Raw genomic sequence first — 18,732 nt, 5'->3', positions numbered from 1 at the left:
ATCAATGGAGAGATAGCTGCGCATTTCTATGGAAGTCTCTACACGAGTCACTAATTCCCATAGAAAAGAATAGAAAAACCTGCGCATAAGGGCAACCTCCTCTACAAAATAAGGCAGCCACCCCCAATATGCACACAGATGCAATGGGAGCGATCGAGGTGGGACATGTCTCTAACACATGCCATCAAGAAGGTCAAGGAATAGGAAGCCATCAGAATACACCTAAAAGGGATTGTCCAGGCCTGGGGTACTAGTCTGCAGTCACTGCATGCACAGTACACGCTATCAGAATACTTTGGTGCCAGCAGCGACCATTCATGTGACCGTAAGTTTGTGATTTGCATACTTCCAGACACATTCCGACAAGTCGTCTCTGCATGACTAGTCGGCACCTGACCGCAAGTATGCAAATCGCATACTTGGGGTCACGCACCTGCCTAATCCCAGAGAATCTTGACAGCTCACACTGTGCGTGCTGTGACGATTCACAAGTCTGCAGTCACACTGTCACTGCAGACTCGAACGCCAAAGCCTGGACAACCCCTTTAAAAAAAAAGGGTAAATTAACTTGGCAAAGAACCACGCCTAAGGGTCACGCATAAGAAACCGTAAAGAAACCATTCGATATGTAGTTAGAGACTTACCTGCTGTTTCGCTTTGCTCTTGCCCTTGCATAATAAGCTTCGTAGCACTTTGGTTTCAGCTCTAGGGCCTTACTTGCAAACTCTTCCGCCATGCCAAAGTCCTATGAGGAGAGGGTCACATTGTAATTTTAGCTCAGCGTACTGTGTAACTACTGCAAGGTACAATGTTAATATAAAGTACAGAGTATTACAGCACGCGTATTAGTGACATAGGAGCGGTATTAACGTATGATCCAAACCCAACAAGGCAAGTCTCAAGACCGGGGGGGCACAAGGATCTCCTACCTGAGGCCCCTTCCCATCACTAATGATAGGCGAGTCATCCTGTAAATGGCCGAGTGCTTCCTCCTGTAAAACAATCAGCATGACCTTCACCTGCCCTTCCACACAGGTAACACTTCACTAGAAAATAGGGGCCATTGAGAATTGAAAAAAATAAAAATAAGCTCCATTCCTCCAAAAACAGCGCCACCACACTACATGGGCTGTGTCTGGTAATGCAGTTCAGCACCACTTGTTTTAATGAGTCAGAGCTGCAATGCCAGACACATCCTATACACAGGTGTGGCGCCATTTCTGGAAAAAAAATAAGTTATTTTTTGTCATTTTCTATTTCCCCCTTTAACAAGCAACCCAAGACATGCCTTTCCTCTCCGGACTCTTGTCTCTGTAGATGGAGCATAAATCCGCATATAGTGCTGCCCAACAATCTGCAGAAAGTAGCAAACAGCACAAAAAGTATTTTTCTTACGTTCATTTTTCGGCGACATCTGGACATGTTCAAGTAGAGAGAGACGCGCAGCTCATTAAACGCTTTCATCTCTTCTCCCAATCCTTCTCGGGGAAACTTTCTAAGAGCGTACTGATACCGCTGGGCCGCTTCTTTCATCTTTCCCTTCTGCAGGAAACAAAATCAATGTCAGGAAGGAGAAACCAAATAAATTCAGAACTTTTGACATTTGCACAAGAAGAATGGATTTCCTATATTTTGGAGGTTTGACACCTTTAAAAAAAAATAATGAATGTTTGTTGGAAGAGTCCCTGGAAAATAAACTAATTACTGCATGTCTAGTAAATCCTGGCAAGTATTTGATTTCTCTTGCAGCGCTCCCGCAGGAAAAATGAAGCATTACATGTTGTCCATCTAAATCAACAGGCGGTCAATGTAATGCACGGACGTGCCGAGTCCTCCAGAGAAAGACGTTATTGCCAGCTTTTCTTCACTTTAATACATATGTGGTGGTCCCAAATTAAGAATTGACTTTTTATAGCTCGGATCCATTTTATTGATCTGACAGTTTAGTGGACAACTTACTCTGTACAATATATTGCCTTCATCCATTAATTTCTGTAGGAGAATGATTAGGATGTCTGGCTTAGAAGTCGCCATTGCCCATGCTGCATTTCCTATGAAAAGAAGGGGGAAAAAAAGGATTGAATACAGGCAGAGTACAGAATGTTGGTACCCAAGTCATTAATGAAACAGTAATATAATACATGGCACTGATTGGGTCCCCTCATAGACAAGTTTACCCACCAAGGCCTAAAGGTCTCCATACACATTAGACCAACTTCAGCCAAACCCATAAATATAGACTTTTTATGACAACAGTTTAATGTGTATGTGGGTCCCTGACAGACGAGGAGGATACGGCATGTCCGATATCAGACTGCTGGTCTTTTTGTTCTCTACGCCACGAATAGAAATATCTGATATCTGGCTCTCTCATCAAGAGCGCTCAGCCAAACAAGTGCTCCAGTGTATGGGAGAGTTGGGCGAGCTGGACCATCGTTTGGCCCACAGCCGAAAAGGCTTCAAAGTCTCGTGAATCTCCCCCAACATCACTGGAAATTCAACGGCCGATCCCTTTGGTTTCATGAGAAATAAATCGAAGATGGAGGAGTCTGGCATCAACTTTTTCCTACTTTCCAGTTGAAAACTTATTAACGCTCAACGGTGAGCTTACACAGAAGGGGGTGCTGGGCAGGCGAGTAGTCTACCAAGTGAACGTTCAGCAGAGAGTTCTCATGTATATGGCCAGATTATGCCAATGTACAAGCTCCAGGGAGCACACAGGTTCCACAAAGAAAAAATGTATGGGTCACTACATCCATAAACAGCAGCTTTGACTGTCGTACATTACATAAACCAAGATCCATCATCTGACCTGACTACATAACGCTTCCTATGGAGGTTAGGAGGGCGCTGATGTGACTATGGAAGGATACGACAGATGTCCCTAATACAATAAGGAAGCCGAGAAGGAAATTACATCAACTTCCTCCAAATGTGGCTTCATGTCAGGCAGTCCGACTGATTGCAGGATCGACAGACATGAGGGTTATATAGAGTATAATGGGACCATGCACACGTCGTTCATCACCGGCTACAGACCGTGTCAGGAAGCCGGGCCATTAGCCAACATTAGTAAGAAGAGATCGCCGTGCATTATATCAGTCAGGGACATTTCCACTTCTCCTTTGTGTTTATTTTTGGTGCTAAATACACGGAGGATGTGTGATAATGTGTGTACGCCATCATTAGTAAAATCTGAGACATAAGTACAGGGCCACTGAGCCCAACCCTGCAGCCAATCAGTGGCCGTGACAGTCATGTGACTGACTGGATGGGATGTCACCACCCCCGGGAGACCGCCGGAGCAGTGAGTGATTGCAGCGGTAAGTAATGACTATTTTCTTATTTTATAACGATCTCTTCGTTCTTGAAAATTCAAGGAAAATCCCTGTAACTATAAATACAGTTCAATTGGCATTTAAGTGACCCTTTAAATTTGCTGGGACCCTCAGTGAGTGATCGTGGAAATCTATTCCTATTAAATATATAGACAAAGAAAGAAAGAAAGGCAAAGAAATAAATAGAGAAAGAAAAAGCGAGAAAGAAAGAAAAAGAAAGGAAAAAAAAAGAAAAAAATAGAGAAAGAGCGAAAGAAAGAGAGGGATAGAGACTGTAAAATGGGTTTTGTAAACGCTTTTACATGCATCATTTATGTTGGCAAATGTGAAGCTCCTATCACACACTTGTATTCATTAGTTGCACTACAATCATCACCTAATTTGGCTCCTTTTCTGAGTAACGTCACAACAACTGCTGTGTTTCGACAGCCGATCGCTCGATCTAAAGGTCTCATCCCGCTGTAGTCCACGTGTTCAATCATCGCTCCGTTATCAACCAAATACTGCACCTAAACAGAGTAATAACACAGAGATGGGCATAAACAAAAAGGAAGATGAACCCGGCAAAACGTTCCGTCACGCGGATATCACCACCGGCCCAATAAGGCCCAATGGCCTTCTAGTGCGGCGCATCAGATCTACAAATAATACCAAAGCGGAATAAGCATTCAGTACAGCAAAACATTCAGATGTATAGGGAATAGATATTAGAATTCTGGATTATAAAGGGAACTGACCTGGCTCTTTCTGCTTCTGGTCTTATAAAATTTTAAAAAATAAAAGTTGTGGGTCTCCATGGCAACAGACTACAAATAAACTGTGTAGTCTGGTCCTGGAGTCATACTGTCCTCCTAGTGTATTTAGTAGGTTAAAAAGGGTTTTCCGGTATAGGGAAACCCCTGGCTGCAGTTTGTTTCACTAAAATTAAAATAATTTTCTCTCCCTCCATCGGTCCGGGCAAAATCTCTGCTGCTGATCGCGGCGTCTCTTATCTCTATTGCCAATTTGTGAGCTCCGTGTCTGAGTGGCTCGTTCCATCAAAATCGAGCAGCACCACTTAGCTCAATGATCAACTGCAGCGCTGTCAATGTGACATCAGTGCTACAGACTATAACAGACACCGGGAGCAGCGACACAGACCTGGCGAGGGACCCAGTGAGACGAGGGAAGTACAGTTTGTTTGTATTTTTTACACTGCAGCCATGATCCAACTACACAGGGTTGGTTTGTAGTCTGTTACCATGGAGACTCATAACTCTGCATAAGAGCTGCAGACAGAATGATTTTTATAAACGACCATTTGCAAAGTTGCTCCATTTTTTCCCCCACTATAGACAAACCTTACCCTATCGATTAAGAGATCATGGCGACCACAAACATGTTTTTAAATTACGGAAAATTTCAGCTGGATCCCCCATTTAAAGAGGTGGTCGTGGACTTCTATATTGTTGGCCTATCCTTAGGACAGGTCATCAAGTGTCTGATCGGTGGGGGTGCGACACCCGGTAACCCCGCCGATCAGCTGTTACTGGTGTCGGCTGGAACTGCTCAGCAAAGCGCCATCAACGGAATTTTGGGCACGGCCGACTACTGCACATCCACCAACTATTGATGTGAATAGTGAACAGTACCCGGCCACCGCCACTATTCCATGGACGGAGCAGTGCAGCTCAGTAACTGAGCCGTTCCGGACGCCATTGACACCAGGAACAGCTGATCAGCGGGGCACCAGGTGTCGCACCCCCGAAGGAGAGGCCATCAATATTAAAGTCAATCATACTACACCTGTGAGATTATTCTGCTGTGGAAACACTTTCTCCGAGGCAAACAGCAGCAGCCAGGATAGAGGTGACCGATAACATGAGCCATCACTGCCCGGAACGTTTCCACGTTTCGGATTTGTTGGCATGAAATAAAAGCACCAAACCCAATCATCCATCACACGCAATCGACAAAACGTCTGGAAAATAGCACCCAGATTTCTTAAAAGCTGCAGAAAATTCCACTTTATCGCCTCTCCGTGCAAATGTGAGGGAGGACGTAATCTCCAAATCTGTAGACGGGTGTGTGATGACGGGAATGCAGCTTCTGCGTAATATCTGCAGCTCCCACATCAGCAGCAAGAAAAAACAAAAAACAAAACCTCTATCATGGGTAACAGAAGATGTGTTATTCCCCTGGACAAGAACGTAAAGGGCATGTATGGCATATATTCCTGGTACCGCCGATGCTACGAGCGCAGGAGTGCTGCCAGCCGCGCAATATGGAACCGCAGGATTACTTATGATGGTCAGTAACGGGGTCAGTGTGTTTCTAGGGCTGGAGTGAATGCTAATCTATTGGGAAGGACCTCTCAACATATCCGAGTTATGGAAATATCTAGCTGTTCACTTACAATCTCGGCATCTCCATAGAAAGCAGCCAAATCCAGCGGTGTGCGGCCATTTCTGTCCATCTGGTCAATGGTCGAGCCTCTTTCCACCAAGCACTGGACAACCGCTTTGTGGCCCTTCAGGCAAGCCCAGCTGAGAGCGGTCAAGCCTTCTTTGTCCAGCGCCGCAATGTCCGCTCCTGGAGAGAGATCATCAGGAAAATCATCCTTCCACTGTCTGCCAGCACACAATGACTGTTCAAACCAAGCACAGTCACTTAAGTGCACCCTCGGCGTGGCTGAGCGATTCATTGCACCTTCTACATCTATATCTACCATCCGTTTCCTTGATTGACAGCTCTGGCATAAGCATAGAGATAAATGGAAAACAAGCAGGTGCAAAGGTGCACTGAACCGCTGGGTCACGCCAAGGGTGCACAAAGGAAGTGTGCTGGGTTTGAACAGTCATTTTGTGATTACAGACTCCCTTTAACGTAGTCTGGAGTCTTTTTTTTTTTCTTTTTACTTTTTTTTTTTTTCCAAATCCAGCTTTTTCTTACGTAAATCTATTTCTCGAAAACTCGGCGGTGTGGAATGATTATGACTGCCACACAACTTTCACGGGTTTTCCCTTAATAGGCCATTAGCCAATAGCTATAGGATATCTTACGGATTGTGGAGATCCCCAGTGATCCGAGGAAGTTGGCCCAGCAGAGCCCCAACTTGTAACTTATTACCATATGTACATATTGGTTTCTGAGACTTGTAGTGCTGACCATTTATTTACTGCATAATTATAATATTTTCTGAAAATCTTTCAAAACCTATGTCCTCATGAGCAAACGTTTTTTTAGACAGGGTGCAATACGAGCATATTACCAGCAGGTGGCAGTGTTGATACTGCTTACTGAAAAAGGGGTTAAATTAACTTCAAAAGTGAAAATCAATTATTTTCTAACCCCCTAAAGTAGTAAAGTATCTGACCCCACGCAGCATGTTAGAATATAATTTTTTTCCCCCCACCATGACCCTTCGGCTCGAGACCCCAACCTTGCAATTGACACAGGATTTTATGGTATTGTATTTTTCCTTGCCATTTCTTTACAGAGAAGACATTTTCTCACCCTCTGACAGAAGGAACTCCACGGTACCACAATGCCCCTCGCACGCAGCGACCATGAGAGGGGTCCTGCCTTGCTTGTCACACAGATTCACATCACAGCCGTGCTGCATGAGAAGCCTGGCAACCTGCGGAGAGCGAGGGAAGAAGAAGAAAAATCAGAAAAAGCCAGAGATCTACAGGAAAAAGCTCTGATATTGTATTATACCGCCATTATGAGTTATGTCTATGCTCTAATGCCTTTTATACTGTCAGGAGGAGTTTTATGTATATTATTATGGTTATTATAGAGGAAACCCCAATAGGATACAGAAACCATAGGAACGGTGCAAACAACAGATCTGGGAACCCCGGAGGATTGCGGAGCCCAGCGGACATATTACAGGAGATCCGAGCACAGGTTTATGTCAGCAAATGGAAAAGTTAACCCCCTCCATCCTACATCCCCAAAAGTTTACCCCCTCCATCCTACATCCCCAAAAGTTTACCCCCTCCATCCTACTTCCTCAAAAGTTAACCCCCTCCATCCTACATCCCCAAAAGTTTACCCCTCCATCCTACTTCCCCAAAAGTTAACCCCCTCCATCCTACTTCCCCACAAGTTAACCCCCTCCATCCTACTTCCCCAAAAGTTAACCCCCTCCATCCTACTTCCCCAAAAGTTAACCCCCTCCATCCTACTTCCCCAAACTGCTATCAGTTTGGAGTGAAGTGAAAAAGTTCTACTAGCGCTTCTGACTCAACTTTGACCTTATTCATATAGTTACGTATTTTCTAGTGGAATATTTATATTATATTTATTTTCACATTTTGTCGCATTTGATGACTAACGTCAAATACTGTAAAGGATTCACAACTTTTTAAAGCTAAAAAGTGGCACAAACAAGTTAAAGACAAAGATTACGAGAATTTTGGATTTTGCGCCAATTTCATGCACTTTTTTTTAAAAAAACATGGCAGAATACAGAATTCTATCAAGAGGCTCATTTTTGAATTCGCACCTTTTACTATTGTTGTCCCCCACACTCTTGACTTCATTATCTTGTTTTTCCACTTTTCAGTGTGCACTTGCTTAGTCAATTCCAGATGTTAATCGGCTAATTTGCAACTTTTTAAAAAGCTGCAAAATTTTCACACCATTGTACTCCAGTCCCTTTTTAGAGTTCAAAACAAGTTTCATTTAATTTTTGTTTGGGAAGATAACGGAAAAAAAAAAAAGATGCACAGAGGGCGTGAGGACACGATTAAGAATAATATCCGTATTTGGATGAATTGAGCTCCAGTTCACCAACATATGACATTTTAATGCTCATTGCAAAGATAGTGAAACTTTTTACTCTAAACAGTTGCAAAAAAAAAGTAACAGGGTGAGAAAAACAACAACAACAAACATCTCCATATTTATGGAATCAATGGCGCTATATAAATAAATAATATTTTGCATCCAGTCATCAAGCATTTTGCACCCATTTTAATACATATGGTACAAAATCAGTCAGCAATCTTCATTCTCAGACCTCCTGATATGCAGTTTGCAGCACGATCAAAGTTTCAGATTTTTCTCTTGTGGGAGTGTCCTTCCCAGTAATATAGGCTGGAAGTAAGATCTCTATGTACAGCTTCTATCCTGCACTCATTTCCTCCATGTGCTTTCCATCTTATCTACTGTATTTTCTCTGGTCTCCCCCCAAAAAAATTCATACACGGTAACTCCATCTCTAACACTGTGACAAGGGAGGGGAGAGCAGAGATCTTGTGCTGACAGTTTGCTACAATGTATCAGTAGAGGTAAAGTGCATCAAAGAGCAGTTTAGCAAACATAGGATTGTCTGGACCGTAAACAACTGTAACAAACCATATATCTGCACAGATTTGCAATTTCCAACTACAGAAAAGAACGTCAGCCAGTGCGCTTAAGTAGGCTGCAAAATTGCAACTCAAATTACATAGTATAAGAGTGACCTGCAGCACAATTCATCCAAATAAGGATATTTTTCTTCCTCTCGTCCCCGGCGACCTTTGTGCATATTTTTATTTATCCTCCCAAGTTACAATATTGTTGCACTAAAAAGCAGGAAATTAAAGTTTACATTAAACCGAAGAAAAATGCTGCAAAGCCGACATGCTGCTCCTCGCAGCGTTAGTAATGGTGATGGTGACCTGGCTGGGAGCCCGATCAGAATCGCACAGTAGAATATAGAAGGCGTTGTATTGCGGCATTGTGCATTGTCCGGACACTGTATGAAGGGTTGTGAATAGCTGTCTCCACCAGAAGAGGAGAAATAGAAAAGGAAAAAGCAAAGGCGACTCTGCATCCACACAAAGGACCAGACGATCTCATTAGAATTTCTATGGCCAGTGTCTTCCAGGGACAAAAAAGGCTTTTCAGAAACTTCTTGTGCTAAATATTATTTGACCATGTTTTAGTGGAGCATTCAAGGACCCGGAATACATTAACTCAAGAAGGAACTAAACGCCAAGATTACTTTTTCCAGCATTATGTTATATATAATGTATGTATGTATGTATGTATGTATGTATGTATGTATGTATGTATGTATATGTGTATATATATATATATATATGTATATATATATACAGTGGGGCAAAAAAGTATTTAGTCAGTCAGCAATAGTGCAAGTTCCACCACTTAAAAAGATGAGAGGCGTCTGTAATTTACATCATAAGTAGACCTCAACTATGGGAGACAAACTGAGAAAAAAAAATCCAGAAAATCACATTGTATGTTTTTTTTATCATTTTTTTTGCATATTATGGTGGAAAATAAGTATTTGGTCAGAAACAAACAATCAAGATTTCTGGCTCTCACAGACCTGTAACTTCTTCTTTAAGAGTCTCCTCTTTCCTCCACTCATTACCTGTAGTAATGGCACCTGTTTAAACTTGTTATCAGTATAAAAAGACACCTGTGCACACCCTCAAACAGTCTGACTCCAAACTCCACTATGGTGAAGACCAAAGAGCTGTCAAAGGACACCAGAAACAAAATTGTAGCCCTGCACCAGGCTGGGAAGACTGAATCTGCAATAGCCAACCAGCTTGGAGTGAAGAAATCAACAGTGGGAGCAATAATTAGAAAATGGAAGACATACAAGCTCACTGATAATCTCCCTCGTTCTGGGGCTCCACGCAAAATCCCACCCCGTGGGGTCAGAATGATCACAAGAACGGTGAGCAAAAATCCCAGAACCACGCGGGGGGACCTAGTGAATGAACTGCAGAGAGCTGGGACCAATGTAACAAGGCCTACCATAAGTAACACACTACGCCACCATGGACTCAGATCCTGCAGTGCCAGACGTGTCTCACTGCTTAAGCCAGTACATGTCCGGGCCCGTCTGAAGTTTGCTAGAAAGCATTTGGATGATCCAGAGGAGTTTTGGGAGAATGTCCTATGGTCTGATGAAACCAAACTGGAACTGTTTGGTAGAAACACAACTTGTCGTGTTTGGAGGAAAAAGAATACTGAGTTGCATCCATCAAACACCATACCTACTGTAAAGCATGGTGGTGGAAACATCATGCTTTGGGGCTGTTTCTCTGCAAAGGGGCCAGGACGACTGATCCGGGTACATGAAAGAATGAATGGGGCCATGTATCGTGAGATTTTGAGTGCAAACCTCCTTCCATCAGCAAGGGCATTGAAGATGAAACGTGGCTGGGTCTTTCAACATGACAATGATCCAAATCACACCGCCAGGGCAACGAAGGAGTGGCTTCGTAAGAAGCATTTCAAGGTCCTGGAGTGGCCTAGCCAGTCTCCAGATCTCAACCCTATAGAAAACCTTTGGAGGGAGTTGAAAGTCCGTGTTGCCAAGCGAAAAGCCAAAAACATCACTGCTCTAGAGGAGATCTGCATGGAGGAATGGGCCAACATACCAACAACAGTGTGTGGCAACCTTGTGAAGACTTACAGAAAACGTTTGACCTCTGTCATTGCCAACAAAGGATATATTACAAAGTATTGAGATGAAATTTTGTTTCTGACCAAATACTTATTTTCCACCATAATATGCAAATAAAATGTTAAAAAAACAGACAATGTGATTTTCTGGATTTTTTTTTCTCAGTTTGTCTCCCATAGTTGAGGTCTACCTATGATGTAAATTACAGACGCCTCTCATCTTTTTAAGTGGTGGAACTTGCACTATTGCTGACTGACTAAATACTTTTTTGCCCCACTGTATATATATATATATATATATATCTAGATGGTGGCCCGATTCTAACGCATCGCGTATTCTAGAATATGCATGTCCACTTAGTATATTGCCCAGCCACGTAGTATATTGCCCAGCCACGTAGTATATTGCCCAGCCACGTAGTATATTGTCCAACCACGTAGTATATTGCCCAGCCACGTAGTATATTGCCCAGCCACGTAGTATATTGCCCAGTCACGTAGTATATTGCCCAGCGACGTAGTATATTGCCCAGCGACGTAGTATATTGCCCAGCCACGCAGAATATTGCCCAGCCACGTAGTATATTGCCCAGCGACGTAGTATATTGTCCAGCCACGTAGTATATTGCCCAGCCACGTAGTATATTGCCCAGTGACATAGTATATTGCCCAGCCACATAGTATATTGCCCAGCCACGTAGTATACTGCACAGCGACATAGTATACAGCACAGAGCCACGTAGTATATTGCCCAGCGACGAAGTATAATACCCAGCCACTTAGTATATTGCCCAGCCACGTAGTATATTGCCCAGCCACGTAGAATATTGCCCAGCCACGTAGTATATTGCCCAGCCACGTAGTATATTGCCCAGCCACGTAGTATATTGCCCAGTGACATAGTATATTGCCCAGTGACATAGTATATTGCCCAGCTACGTAGTATATTGCCCAGCCACGTAGTATATTGCCCAGCCACGTAGTATATTGCCCAGCCACGTAGTATATTGCCCAGTGACATAGTATATTGCCCAGTGACATAGTATATTGCCCAGCTACGTAGTATATTGCCCAGCCACGTAGTATATTGCCCAGCCACGTAGTATATTGCCCAGCCACGTAGAATATTGCCCAGCCACGTAGTATATTGCCCAGTCACGTAGTATATTGCCCAGTCACGTAGTATATTGCCCAGCCACGTAGTATATTGCCCAGTGACATAGTATATTGCCCAGCTACGTAGTATATTGCCCAGTTACGTAGTATATTGCACAGCGACGTAGTATACAGCACAGAGCCACATAGTATATTGCCCAGCTACGTAGTATATTGCCCAGCCACGTAGTATATTGCCCAGCCGCATAGTACAGGTCCTTCTCAAAAAATTAGCATATAGTGTTAAATTTCATTATTTACCATAATGTAATGATTACAATTAAACTTTCATATATTATAGATTCATTATCCACCAACTGAAATTTGTCAGGTGTTTTATTGTTTTAATACTGATGATTTTGGCATACAACTCCTGATAACCCAAAAAACCTGTCTCAATAAATTAGCATATTTCACCCATCCAATCAAATAAAAGTGTTTTTTAATAACAAACAAAAAAACCAACAAATAATAATGTTCAGTTATGCACTCAATACTTGGTCGGGAATCCTTTGGCAGAAATGACTGCTTCAATGCGGCGTGGCATGGAGGCAATCAGCCTGTGACACTGCTGAGATGTTATGGAGGCCCAGGATGCTTCAATAGCAGCCTTAAGCTCATCCAGAGTGTTGGGTCTTGCGTCTCTCAACTTTCTCTTCACAATATCCCACAGATTCTCAATGGGGTTCAGGTCAGGAGAGTTGGCAGGCCAATTGAGCACAGTAATACCATGGTCAGTAAACCATTTACCAGTGGTTTTGGCACTGTGAGCAGGTGCCAGGTCGTGCTGAAAAATGAAATCTTCATCTCCATAAAGCATTTCAGCCGATGGAAGCATGAAGTGCTCCAAAATCTCCTGATAGCTAGCTGCATTGACCCTGCCCTTGATGAAACACAGTGGACCAACACCAGCAGCTGACATGGCACCCCACACCATCACTGACTGTGGGTACTTGACACTGGACTTCAGGCATTTTGGCATTTCCTTCTCTCCAGTCTTCCTCCAGACTCTGGCACCTTGATTTCCGAATGACATGCAAAATTTGCTTTCATCAGAAAAAAGTACTTGGGACCACTTAGCAACAGTCCAGTGCTGCTTCTCTGTAGCCCAGGTCAGGCGCCTCTGCCGCTGTTTATGGTTCAAAAGTGGCTTTACCTGGGGAATGCGGCACCTGTAGCCCATTTCCTGCACACGCCTGTGCACGGTGGCTCTGGATGTTTCCACACCAGACTCAGTCCACTGCTTCCTCAGGTTCCCCAAGGTCTGGAATCGGTCCTTCTCCACAATCTTCCTCAGGGTCCGGTCTCCTCTTCTCGTTGTACAGCGTTTTCTGCCACATTGTTTCCTTCCAACAGACTTACCATTGAGGTGCCTTGATACAGCACTCTGGGAACAGCCTATTTGTTGAGAAATTTCTTTCTGGGTCTTAACCCTGCTGTTCTGTTGGTCAAAAATGACCGCCTTTGAACTTCAATATTCTTTAAAATATTCAAGATGCGGCTCTGAAACCCGTGGCCGATCGACCCATCCTCATTTAAGTCAATCAACCACAAGTTTCAGAACCGCATCTTGAACACCCCAAAAAATACCAAAGTTCAAAATAGGTCTCCCCAGACCGAACAGAACAGCAGGGTTAAGGTACCGTCACACATAGCGACGCTGCAGCGATACCGACAACGATCTGGATCGCTGCAGCGTCGCTGTTTAGTCGCTGGAGAGCTGTCACACAGACAGCTCTCCAGCGACCAACGATCCCAAGGTCCCCGGTAACCAGGGTAAACATCGGGTAACTAAGCGCAGGGCCGCGCTTAGTAACCCGATGTTTACCCTGGTTACCATCCTAAAAAGTAAAAAAACAAACGCTACATACTTACCTACCGCTGTCTGTCCTCGGCGCTCTGCTTCTCTGGTCTGGCTGTGAGCGCCGGGCAGCCAGAAAGCAGAGCGGTGACGTCACCGCTCTGCTTTCCGGCTGACCGACGCTCACAGCCAGAGCAGGAGGAGTGCAGAGCACAGCGCTGGAGGACAGACGGCTGTAGGTAAGTATGTACTGTTTGTTTTTTTACTTTTAGGATGGTAACCAGGGTAAACATCGGGTTACTAAGCGCGGCCCTGCGCTTAGTTACCCGATGTTTACCCTGGTTACCAGCAAAGACATCGCTGAATCGGTGTCACACACGCCGATTCAGCGATGTCTACGGGGAGTCCAGCGACGAAATAAAGTTCTGGACTTTCTTCCCCGACCAGCGATCTCCCAGCAGGGGCCTGATCGCTGCTGCCTGTCACACTGGACGATATCGCTAGCCAGGACGCTGCAACGTCACGGATTGCTAGCGATATCGTCTAGTGTGACAGTACCTTTACCCTCTTGCTTGAGGGTGTCAATGATGGCCTTCTTGACATCTGTCAGGTCGCTAGTCTTACCCATGATGGGGGTTTTGAGTAATGAACCAGGCAGGGAGTTTATAAAAGCCTCAGGTATCTTTTGCATGTGTTTAGAGTTAATTAGTTGATTCAGAAGATTGGGGTAATAGGTCGTTTAGAGAACCTTTTCTTGATATGCTAATTTATTGAGACAGGTTTTTTGGGTTATCAGGAGTTGTATGCCAAAATCATCAGTATTAAAACAATCAAAGACCTGACAAATTTCAGTTGGTGGATAATGAATCTATAATATATGAAAGTTTAATTGTAATCATTACATTACGGTAAATAATGAAATTTAACACTATATGCTAATTTTTTGAGAAGGACCTGTATTGCACAGCGACGTAGTATACAGCACAGAGCCACATAGTATATTGCCCAGCTACGTAGTATATTGCCCAGCAACGTAGCATACTGCCCAGTCACGTATTATATTGCACAGCGACGTAGTATACAGCAGGGGTGTCAAACTGCATTCCTCGAGGGCCGCAAACTATGCGTGTTTTCAAGATTTCCTTAGCATTGCACAAGGTGCTGTAATCATTATGTGTGTAGGTGATTTAATTATCACCTGTGCAGTACAAGGAAATCCTGAAAACATGACCTGTTTGCAGCCCTCGAGGAATGCAGTTTGACACCCCTGGTATACAGCACAGACACGTAATATATTGCCCAGTCACGTAGTATACAGCACAGAGCCACGTAGTATAATGCCCAGCCACGTATGTCACAGGTTAAAAAATAAAAAATAAATATACTCACCTAAAGATCCGAGGGCCCCTTGTAGTTTAACATACTCACCATTCTGGTCGCTGCTCCTCAGCGTCCTGTCTCTCCGCCTCCTGGGATCCAACGGCGCTGTGCAGATGGGACGTGCGGCTGCCGCCATCTTGCATTCCCAGGATGCATTGCAAAATTACCCAGATGACTTAGCGGTCTCGCGAGACCGCTAGGTCTTCTGGGTAATTTTGCAATGTATCACTGGGAAAGGAAGATGGCGGCAGGCGCGAGCGGCTCACCGGACAACGGAGGGTGAGTATAGCAGGTTTTTTGTTTTTTTTTACTATTTTTAACATTACTTTTTTTACTATTGATGCCGCATAGGCATCATCAATATTAAAACGTTGGGGACACAAAGGGTTAATAGCGGCGGTAACGGAGTGCGTTACCCGCGGCATAACGTGGTCCGTTACCGCCGGCATTAACCCTGTGTTAGGCTTGGTTCCCATTGCGTTAATGGGAAAGCGCTAACGGACAGCGTTGCACGGCGAAATTAACGCCGTGCAACGCGTCCATTAGCGCGCCCATTCACGGCAATGGGAACGCGCAGCACTAGCGCGTGCCATGTTCGGCACGCGCTAGCGACGCGCCAGTGTTTCCTGGCGCGCCGCGGACGCTGCTCGCAGCGTCCGAGGCGCGCCCGCGGTCCGTTTCCCGATCTGCGAGAGCGGGGATCTGTGAGAGCGGGGACGTTACCGCGACCCCGGGACGCGGCCACATTAAAAACATTGCGTTAGCGCAACCCGCTAGCGCTAAACGGGTTGCACTAACGCAATGTGACCCTAGCCTTAGCGGTGATCGGAGGGGAGTATGGAGCGGGCGCCGGGGACACTGACTGCGGGGAGTAAGGAGCGGCCATTTTCTTCCGGACTGTGCCCGTCGCTGATTGGTCGTGGCAGCCATGACAGGCAGCTGGCGAGACCAATCAGCGAATGAATAACCGTGACAGAAGGACAGACGGAAGTGACCCTTAGACAATTATATAGTAGATTCTTGATTTAAAGAGTCTCGATACAAATATTTACTGCCTCGCTGCGGTACAGTGGGGGAATATGCCATGAAAGGCTAATGGGACGGACCCTTGATCCCCCTCTCCTTACTGACGATCCATCTACAGGTTTTGAAGAAATCTTTAGGGAATGTTCACACTTTGCTTTCTTTAATGCGGCTGTTAATACATAAAAATTAATGGCCAGAAAACGACAGTGGAGATGATTGCTTTTTTTTGGTGGGGCACATTTTTGGATGTGTTTTATGATCTTCCCATGTAGCGGAAACCCTAAGTTTTGTTTTTCTGCTGCATCTTTTGCTGCAATTTAACAGTTAAAAAAAAAGATTTAAAAAAATGCATGCAAAATAAAAACGAGAAATTGCGTTTAAGTGCAGAATCTCAGATTTTCTGTACAAGTGATGGGGAAGGGGATCACAATTCCAGCAGTGGAACTGGTCAGGTATAAAGCAGAGTTTATTTTTACATTCATACTGCGCATCCGCCAGCGTAAAACCTCATTCAGACGTAAATTATTTTTCTTCTATGCAAAAAAAAAAAAAAACAGTCCGCGTTTCATCAGTGTATTGGATCAGATTTTCATCAGTATTTAGCTTTTTTTTTACCATCAGGGTATGTGTACACGATCAGGTTTTTTCACTTTTTTCGCAATAAAAACGCTATAAAAACGCATACATATGCTAGGATGCATTCTATTTAGAATGCATTCTGCAATTTTTGTGCACAGAAAAAAACGCATCGCGGTAAAAAAAAGCAGCATGTTCATTCATTTTGAAGATTTTTCCCACTATTTAATGCATTGGGAAAAAGCGCGAAAAAAACGCACAAAAACGCGCAAAAAACACATGCGGATTTCTGGCAGAAATGTCCGGTTTTTGTCAGGAAATTTCTGCAAGAAATCCTGACGTGTGCACATAGCCTCAGAGTTTCATCAACTTTTCCTTGTATATAAAAAAAACAACAAAAAACTAAAAATCTGATGTAGGTTTCTCCCATCAGTCTGTGAAAAACTGACAGCACAACGATGGCATCTGACTGCGGTCTGATTTTTTTTTTTTTCACGGCGTACAATCCGTAAATCAGACTTGTCGGCGTTTGTGCTGACCTGCAAAAATACACATGCATGTGAACAGCTCCACAGACTACAAAGGTGCGTGGTCCAACCATGAAAAACACGAATAAAAATCGTACGAGAAAAACTAGCCTCTTTATGAGCCCTAATGGAACGGCTTATTCTCCCGACCTGGACACTATAGTCTCTGTCGGCACTGGATTTCACAAGAAGCATAGGAATGGGAGCTACATCCTCATGTCAATCAACGAAAAGGAAGTGTGGCTTACTCTACTGCTCGTCAACCTCAGACCGCACAATGGCCAAACGTAAAAAGGTTCAATGGAGCGAATATGTCTAGAGATTGGAGAAATTCTTTAAAAGGCAAGATAAAATTCCTGTACTCCCAAGAATGCTGGAGTTTCATATTTTCCTCCTATCATCATAATCTTAATCCTTTACTTCGTCCTTACTATTTTTCATGTCAGGTGAATAATGGAGATAGAAATTCCCGTACAATCTTCTGATCATAAAAAGAGCAATGCCAAGAAATGTATAATTACTTCATTCCATTGGATCAACCTTCCGGAGAAGGGTCCACAACCATAAATGATCTTATTAGGGCGTACGTGTAATGGAGGCCGGGAGAAGAGGGCTGTCCAGTTGTGTGTTGGCCTTATCTCATTTTGGTATCCGTTGGGGAACCCGTGAAAAAATGAAGTAACGACTTGGAGTGAACGGATTCCTAGGACTCAGTAATTTGTGGAGGCTGGAACCTTAAAGAACCGCCTCTTAACTTCCGGCATCCGTGGCTCTTCATTTGATTAGTTGGCCTGGTGCAACGTCACGGGTTACACCGCAGCGACGACATCAAAAGAAGAGTCAAAGATCTGTCAGGTAAGAGGTGATTCTCAGGACTCGCGTCCAGTGACCTCAGATTTGGACATGGCCGACATAACCGGCCCTACAAATCGATTTTGCACAAACTCAAATCATGAGCAAAGACCTTGGCCCGATTCATCATTGTACTCCACTTTTCTGGAGGAATTTGCTCTTTTTTAGTGGCTTCTGCAAATTATTATTTTTTTCATTTATTTAGTTATTTTATTTATTTTAATTAATTAATTTATTTTTGTTACACATTTTGCAACACTTTACGTTCTATTTTTTTTATTTTGTCCTCGACAACTTTGTTTATCCTAACTGATTTAGACAGATTCCTGAAATGCAGTAAATGGGAACTACAGATGCTCAACGGTTGGTTCCTATGGAATTATCTCCCCACAAATTCGGTCTATTAAGGGTGTGCCACCTACCCTATTGATTATTAGAAATTCAACATGTACAAATGCCGCATTTTTTTTTGAGCATCTCCCTCCATCCCCCCACCTGGCGTCAGGTTTTGATAGTTTTCTAACATGCTGCATGCTTTTGCATATGAAAAGTCACAAAAACTGGTTAAAGACTACAAGAGCACATTTGATTTTGCGCCAAATTCACAAATCACTTTGAAGAATTTAATGCAAAAACTTAAGCAAATTCCAAAGGCAGAAAA

At 43.7% G+C, this 18,732-nt stretch overlaps 1 protein-coding gene across 1 annotated transcript in view; it reads right to left on the bottom strand.

The window, feature by feature from the left end:
• The window catches only part of TANC1 (tetratricopeptide repeat, ankyrin repeat and coiled-coil containing 1), a 212,194-nt gene that overhangs the window by 5,237 nt on the left and 188,225 nt on the right, over positions 1 to 18,732 (bottom strand). Inside the window, exons 20-25 of the mRNA XM_069732997.1 lie at positions 6,834 to 6,957; positions 5,734 to 5,909; positions 3,715 to 3,847; positions 1,960 to 2,051; positions 1,396 to 1,542; positions 645 to 745 (exon numbers count right to left, since the gene is read on the bottom strand). Coding sequence (XP_069589098.1) covers positions 645 to 745; positions 1,396 to 1,542; positions 1,960 to 2,051; positions 3,715 to 3,847; positions 5,734 to 5,909; positions 6,834 to 6,957 — 773 coding nt within the window. The remainder of the gene's footprint in view (positions 1 to 644; positions 746 to 1,395; positions 1,543 to 1,959; positions 2,052 to 3,714; positions 3,848 to 5,733; positions 5,910 to 6,833; positions 6,958 to 18,732) is intronic.

Source organism: Ranitomeya imitator, chromosome 7, assembly GCF_032444005.1.
Source record: "Ranitomeya imitator isolate aRanImi1 chromosome 7, aRanImi1.pri, whole genome shotgun sequence".
In the NCBI taxonomy this organism is placed as follows: domain Eukaryota; kingdom Metazoa; phylum Chordata; class Amphibia; order Anura; family Dendrobatidae; genus Ranitomeya; species Ranitomeya imitator.
This window is presented reverse-complemented; position numbering and strand designations above follow the sequence as displayed.